The sequence below is a fragment of the Mandrillus leucophaeus genome, unplaced genomic scaffold (genome assembly GCF_000951045.1).
Source record: "Mandrillus leucophaeus isolate KB7577 unplaced genomic scaffold, Mleu.le_1.0 Scaffold302, whole genome shotgun sequence".
Lineage (NCBI taxonomy): Eukaryota > Metazoa > Chordata > Mammalia > Primates > Cercopithecidae > Mandrillus > Mandrillus leucophaeus.
The window spans coordinates 924,691-932,622 of record NW_012103166.1 but is presented as its reverse complement, the minus strand read 5'-3'; the positions used below and the strand labels follow the sequence as shown (position 1 = coordinate 932,622).

Genomic DNA, 7,932 nt, shown 5'->3' with positions numbered 1-7,932 from the left:
GGCGCCTGTAGTCCCAGCTACTCGGGAGGCTGAGGCAGGAGAATGGCGTGAACCCAGGAGGTGGACCTTGCAGTGAGCAGAGATCCGGCCACTACACTCCAGCCTGGCCAACAGAGCGAGATTCCGTCTCAAAAAAAAAAAAAAGTGAATCCTTTCTATCCTTAAATTTGCTAAATATGTGACTTATTAGGTACCCATTTATCTAAGCGAGGCCTCTCAGGCCCCTTCAAAGTTGGAGCCTCTCCCTGATGTGACTTAAAAAGAAAAAATTATATTTATTCAATCACTATTTATTAAGCTGCGTGGCAGGTGCTGAGAATTTAGCAATGATCAACACATTGAATGAGGTCCCTGCCTACATGGAGCTTACAGGCTACATGGACCGTAGGAGTCACCAAGGGAAGCCCGGACGCCCATTAGAGAGTGTCTGCAGTAGGGGTCCGGGTGAGAGATGATGGTGACTTGGGTAAAGGTGGTGGCAGTAAAGACAGAGAGAAGTAGACAGATTCAAAATATGTTTTGGAAGTAGAGTTGACTAGACTCGTGAAGGGCTGCATGTGGGGTATGAGGGAAAGGCAAGACTCAAGGGTGGCTTCTAGGTCATTGCTTAACCTCCAGGTCGATGGCAGTAAGCAAATAATACACAATCATTTTCTTCCAATAGTGGCAGGTGATAGGAAGGAGAAAGTCGGGGTCTTCAGCAGCTGGGCCTGAGCCAGTCTGAGGGCTCAAGTCTGCCACAGTGGAGCATCCAGGAGTTGGTCACAGGGACAGAATGAGGGCAGAAGATGCTCTCTTACCTCAACTCTGGAGCCGTGTCCTATTTCCACTCAGGAGAGCACAAAGATATGTTTTAGGGGGGACTGTGGAAATGTGACCCCAAACATGTTTACCTGAACTATTACTCAAAAGGAAACTGATACTACTCAATGAGGAAATTTACCAAGTTTATAACATTTACTGAGTTACAAAACCTTGTGTTACAGGATATTTTTCTTGATTTTCTTAGGCAAATATGAGCATCTTACCAACTGAATCTCTTTGGTTCCTTTTAGCATGAAAAATCCCTTTAGAAAACTGAGAGGCTGAGGTGGGTGGATCAACTGAGGTCAAGAGTTTGAGACCAGCCTGACTAACCTGGTGAAACCCTGTCTCTACTAAAAACAAAAAAAACACAAAAATTAGCCAGGTGTGGTGGCATGAGCCTGTAATCCCAGCTACTCGGAGGCTGAGGCAGGAGAATCGTTGAATCCAGGAGGCAGAGGTTGCAGAGAGAGATCGCACCACTGCACTCCAGCCTGGGTGACAAGAGTGAAACTCTGTCTCAAAAAAAAAAAAAAAAAAAAAGAAAGAAAAGAAAAGAAAAGGAAAGGAAAGGAAAATCTGTCTGAGGGCTCATCCTGTGAAGTCTCACAGCACTTAGAAGTGACGGGGCAGACAGTGGGTAGGCTCCTGAGGTCAGAGTTTGAGGTCTGCTGCCAGCCAACTCCCTGAAGCAAAGAAGTTAATGGAGTTCTGTCTCCTTTCAGATTTCGGTATTCGGATTCCCGTTGGACACGTGGACTACTTTGTCAATGGAGGCCAAGACCAACCCGGCTGCCCCACCTACTTTTATGCAGGTCAGAAATCCAGTAAAAGTTGGTATTTGGCGACCCCAGAGATTGGAATTCACCAACAGCTGTTGTGTTGAGTCAGCCAGAATGGCCCACAGAGGGTCTGCTTGACAAGTGTCCTTTGCTATGTCCCATAATGCCTTACTCAGAGTGTATTCAAGGATGGATGTCTTCAGAGCCCAGGCATTTGAGGGGAGGGTGTGGCACAGTCCACACCAACTGCATCCTCTACAGAGCCTTGCTTTGGCAGAAGCAAGCCATCCTGCCCAAAGCTGGTGAGCAGAAGGATCAATTCACTGCCCAGTCATTTCACCACATTTACCAACTCTAACAGTTCTCTAAAATTGTTTTCAAGATGATCTTTTTGAACACACTCAATGACCGTACATTTCCTCTCTTTAAATATAGCCTTCTGGAATGTTCTTTTTAATATATTTATTGATATATTCTTAGCATACTAAATGTGTCAAAAGCTAAGATCAATAATTATTTGGCTTTCTTATATCTTATGAATATAGCCAATATATCAGCATTTCATATAAAAATTTAAAATGCTGAGTTCTGTTTACTATGTTTTTAGTCTTGTCTTGCTTTACCAAATTTTTAACATTTTAAGGATTCCTTTGACAATCTTATTGAATAACTACTCATTGATTTTACCAAATTTACTAGTTTTCCAAAAATATGCTTCTTTTTGCAATTTGTGAATTTCTCAGCAATTCTGATAAAATAGGAGTTTGGTTTCAATGGCTTTTGAAGATTTGGTGGCATTTCAATTGACCACTTTTCACTTTTTCTCCATAACACAATTTGAGAAGGGTTTAGTTTGTCTCTGCCCCAGTTCCCTGTTGCAGCTGGAAAGAGCTTGACCATAGAGAGTGTCCCAACCACAGGGGAAAGGAAAGTCAAAATTCTGCTTGGCTTTGGTTGCAGGTCACAGCAACGAGGTCTCAAGGTGTAGGGAGAGTTTGAAGACCCCAGGACCCTGGATTTGTAGCTCACCACATACTTCTTAGTTCCAGCCAATTTAACCAATGTCGAATGCTGCAAACTTAAATAGTAAATAACAATGAAGCTAAGTTTTGGTAAACTGGGATATTTGACAAATTCAGCGTATCAGTCATTTGGCCCGGTGAACCTCAGCACATTGGCTGTAGAGAGTGATCGACCATAAACTGCGGCTGATGCAGCAGTCTCACTGTTGGGTTGGGTATAATGAGGTTGTAAAAAATTTGTTGTATAGGTGATGATGAAGAAAGTAAAAATATGCACAAATACCCATTTTGAGAAGTGGGGCAGCATCATCAACTCTCTATATATTCCCATTTTATGAAGGAGAGTTTGCATGATCATATAAGAATCCATCTCAAGGCCAGGGCATGGTGGCTCACACCTGTAATCTTAGCATTCTGGGAGGTTGAGGTAGGTGGATCACCTGAGGTCAGGAGTTCGAGACCAGCCTGGCCAACATGGCAAAACCCTGTTTCTATGAAAAATGCAAAAATTTGTGAAGTGTGATGGTGTGCACCTGTTAGCCCAGCTACTCAGGAGACTGAGGCAGAAAAATTACTTAAACCCAGGAGGCAGAGGTTGCAGTGGACCGAGATCATGCCATTGCACTCCAGCCTGGGCAACAGAGTGAGATTCTGTCTCAAAAGAAAAAAAGAAAAGAAAAGAAAAGAAAAGAAAGAATGCATCTCAAATCAAACAATTTTCTTGATGGATTATGCTTATGTATCTCAGGAAAAGTAAAATGAAAAAGTAGAATGTAGTAACCATGTACACTAATATTTTGAAAAAGTGATTTGAGGGGACTCACATGCATTTATTTACAGCTTGCTGGAATATAAAATTCAATAGAGTTTCAGTGAGCAGCACAGAGGGAATTCCATTTGTCTTGACTGAAACTTTGGTTGTGTTTTTTCTGTGTTCAGGTTATAGTTATCTGATCTGTGATCACATGAGAGCCGTGCACCTCTACATCAGCGCCCTGGAGAACTCCTGTCCACTGATGGCCTTTCCCTGTGACAGCTACACGGCCTTCCTTGCCGGACACTGTCTGGATTGTTTTAACCCTTTTCTGCTTTCCTGCCCAAGGATAGGTAAAGTGCTTCCCCTTTGACTTCCTTTGACAATGCGAGGAAAGTTCAAGCCCTACTACTTGTCCCCTCTTAATGTCCTGATCTCCTGTGGTCAAGAATTCTATCCAATTGGGGAAAAGAAAATTAAGCAATGAGGTGCTCAGCCTGTTCTTAGTTGGAGATGGATGGTTGGTTCTCGTGCCCCAACCCTCACCCTCTATAGTGTTCCCTATGGCCATCCTTGCTCCACACACACCCTTCCCACATACAGGTCCCCCCACTCTTGGACCAGATGCTGCTTATAGATCTTTCTCACTTCTTGCCATTCTCCAGTTCTTCATAGACCCTAATTCTCTGTGTGGTGGGGAATCCCTAAGAGTGGAACACAAGACCCACATTAGAGGTCTGAGATTCTGGTGGTCTCATGGCAGCTGGGGGGATGCCTAGTTGCTGGGGGGCTTGGGTACCTTCTTGGATGATCCAGGCCAGTCTGGGGAAAGGATGCCAGGAAGGCTGCAGGATCTGGCCTCTAACTCACTTGTGTAGACCATTGCTATGAATATCTTGTGGTTATCCAGGATGAAGAGCTCCAGGAAAAACTCCTGGGCAGTGGAAACGGTTTTTCTCCTTTCCACACTCTCTTGCTTCCCGCTACCCCTGGCTGCCACTCAACTGTAGCAGCTTGCTACTGCTTATATGAGTGAAATGGGTACCAGCTTGACAAAATAGTAAAGTAGGGTAGCTTCCCATGATAGAACAAGTCAACATTATTTTCTACTCATTGTGTATATGTCAGTTTCCCCTACATGCCATGGACCCACAGACATAACAGCCGCTTCACACTGTCTGCCCAGCCTCATGTCTCACTACACTTTCCCTTGCACTGAACACCGGATGGTGCTAACTACTTGTACTTCCAAGTGTACATCAGGCTTCCTCACCTGTGTGCCTTGGTTGTAACCATACTCTCTTCCCAGAATGCGCTCTCCCCACCTGTCATCCACTAGTCTTCAGGTCAAACACTTCGTGCTTCACCGTGCTCCCACTGCACGGGATGTAAGTGTCATGAAAACAACTGCTATAGGAGATTGGTTTTGCAAGTTAGAGATGCAGTTTCAGATTTCTTATAATTACCTGCCAAGAATGAGTCAGATGATCTAAAAAGCATAGTGCCATTTATGTGTGTGTTTACTGCCCACTGGACCGAGTTGCTGGGATCCCAGGACTCACCTCAGAATACAGCATGAGGACTTGGGGCTTCTTACCGTCTATCTACTGATCCTATTTCCTCCTACCCTCCAAATTTACCCTCCAGTGGGTTTTCTCTCTAGAGTGGTGTTTAGGAGTGTCCTCTGGCTGTCTCCTTTCTGCATTCTCCTTTCTGCGCTCTCATAGTGCGTGTGGAGTGTAGATGTCTGTGGAATAAATGGGTGCGTGAATTAATAAACATGTGGCTGGGTGCTGTGGGACCCTAAGATAGCCTTCTCAGGACTCTGCTTCTTTGCTTCTTTATTTTCAGGCCTGGTGGAACACGGCGGTGTCAAGATAGAGCCACTTCCCAAGGAAGTGAAAGTCTACCTCCTGACTACTTCCAATGCTCCGTACTGCAGTGAGTAGGGGGAAATGCATGAGCTCAGCTCTGCCAGGGTGCCACCGGAAGAGTCCAGGGCTTCGGCTTGGGCTGTGCTCAGCCCAGTGTGGTAGTCTGGGTGGGAATGAATGATAAGGGCAAGGGCAACACCGGAGGTGGGACAACAGCCCCTGGTCTGAACCAAAACTTTCAGAGTCCAACCGATTGCTCTTCAGATGAGGACTTGGGGCTTCTTACCATCTATCTACTGGTCCTATTTCCTCCGACCCTCCAAATTTACCCTCCAGTGGGTCTTCTCTAGAGTGGTGTTTAGGAGTGTCCTCTGGCCATCTCCTTTCTGCTCTCTCATTTCCCACTTCTTGGTGCCCACCCTATGTGTTTCTCACCCTGGCAGCCTCCAAGGTGGGGGTCCCTGGGAAATACTGAACCTTTCCCTCTGCTCTCCTTCCCCTTCACAGATGCATTCCGGCTTCCCACTGTTACTCCTAACCATGGCATTTCTTTGAAGCTAGGATGCTAATGGTTGTAACAATGTTAAATGTGAAAGAAAAGTGTGTCCAGAATCCATGAAATACATTACAAGCTGAACCATCATCCTTCTCTATATTATGTGCATCTTAACTAGGGTGACTGTATTTCCTGGTTTATGCTGGTTATCCTGGGATCCTGTCTGCTTTATCTTGTGTACAGGATAAAGCATGCTGGTTTGGATGATAAACTGTATGCCACCCAATTTTAACTGATTTTCTGGTCAGTTCGTGTCGGGTCAGTGGAGGGATCTTTGTGACAATATCTTCCTGGTACTAGAAGGCCTGGTACCATGTGATATGGAGCCCAGAGCTCAGACTCTGTGCTCACCTAGACCTGGATTTGAATCTCAGCTTCTCTATTTACCAGCTGTGTGATCAGGAGCAGGTTATTTAAACTCTCTGAACTCTATATCCTTATGTGAATACAGGAACCATAACGGTACCTACTTTAAAGAATCAATTGTGAGTATAAAATAAAATGGACACAGGAGGTCACTAGTACAGGGACTGGAACCCAATCAGTAATAATTTCCTTCCCTTAGTCAATCGGAGAATTTGGGAGAGGAATAGTTAGGGTGTTTCTACCTTCATGCCAGAGAAAATTTATGGCTACCTCTTAGGAACAAAGTGGACTACAGAGTCAACTGTGGCTTTTCACATCCTTAACAGCTCATTTGACAACCCACTGGGAGACGTAGGGAAAGGGAAGCTCTGAGAGACCAAGTGGCATGCCTAAGGCTCCACAGCTGGGTGAAAAGGTCAGAACTCAATTCCAGGTCTTCTGACTCTAAAATCTATACTCCTTCCTCGCCACGACCATGGTTCCATCTTCTGAAAACCTGCTGTCTGCAGGCCGTATGTCTCAGCTCCCCTTCTGTCAGCGCCACCCCATCAGAGTTGGCATGTGGGAGGATGTTTTGTCTGGTGGTGGACGCGGTGCTGCCAGGACCAGATGTCCTGGCTTTTAATTCCAGCTGCTGGGCAGATTCACAGCAACCTGAGCTGGCACCTCTATGTCTGTGCAGCTAAGAATACACCTGGCAGGAAAGTTTGGGGAATGCCTGGAGGTTAAAAGCATGTTAAGGTCCCTGCTGAGGGGGTTCACAGAGCCATACTTTTTCTGACTGTTTCATATTTGTTGTGAGACCACCTCCCCATGCCTCCAGAAGCATAGCCATGTTGGTTCCAAAACCACAGAGGGGTACAGAAACAGGCATGCCTGCCTGCATGCTCTGCCATAAGCTGTCACTTCTAGGGATGGAAGCTGGATCCTCCCTGCTCTCCCTGGACAGACATGGGTATGTTCAGGAGTGGGTAGGGAGAAGCAGCTCTCCAGCTACTCTTAGGCCATCATGGCACTGGGCTCCCATGCCTAGCACCGTTGGCCTGCTTTGACTTCAGCAATGTTGACCTGTGCCAGGCATGCACCAGTATGGGCAAAGGATCTTCTAACAAATAACTTTTATACAATATATTCCCTCATAGAACAGTTTTTCACATAGTGTACCTTCTCTCCGTTACTTCACCCCATCCTTACCATGTCCTGTGTGATAAGTTGGGGGCTATTGCTTGCAGATGAGGGAACTGAAGCATGGAGAGGCTCAGTGTCTTAGGCAAGGCAGCATCACTTGTAAGCAGCAGGGTTGGGGCTTGGATCCAGGCCTCCTGACCCACCACCCAGGACTCTATGTTATATGACATGAGACATGTTCCTGTGCACATTTGATTCCACTAATTCCCACCCACCCAACATTAGGCTTGGCTCCCTTGGGGCCTCCAGGGTAATTTAGTGAAGAAAGAAGCAGGCCAGGCGCAGTGGCTCACATCTGTAATCCCAGCACTTTGGGAGGCAGAGGTGGAAGGGTCGCTTGAGGACAGGAGTTTGAGACCAGCCTGGGTAACATAATGAGACCCAGTCTCTACTAAAATTGTTTACAATTAGCCAGGCATGATGGTGCTCACCTGTAGTCCTTGCTACTAGGGAGGCTGAGGTGGGAGGATTGCTTGAGCCCAGGAGTTGGAGGCTGCAGTGAGCTGGTTATGCTACTGCATTCCAGCCTGGGCAACAGAGCAAGAACCTGTTTCTTTAAAAAAAAAAAAGGAAAAAAAAAAAAAAA

The 7,932-nt window shown here is 45.9% G+C and overlaps 1 protein-coding gene across 5 annotated transcripts in view; it reads left to right on the top strand.

Moving 5' to 3' along the window:
• The window catches only part of PLA1A (phospholipase A1 member A), a 33,392-nt gene that overhangs the window by 16,696 nt on the left and 8,764 nt on the right, over positions 1 to 7,932 (top strand). For all 5 annotated transcript variants that reach the window (XR_001006797.1, XM_011987180.1, XM_011987178.1 and 2 more), the window contains 3 exons: positions 1,530 to 1,619; positions 3,548 to 3,715; positions 5,214 to 5,303. Coding sequence is in view for 4 of the 5 variants with exons in the window: in XM_011987180.1 (XP_011842570.1) it covers positions 1,530 to 1,619; positions 3,548 to 3,715; positions 5,214 to 5,303 (348 nt within the window). In the remaining variant the exon portion in view is untranslated. The remainder of the gene's footprint in view (positions 1 to 1,529; positions 1,620 to 3,547; positions 3,716 to 5,213; positions 5,304 to 7,932) is intronic.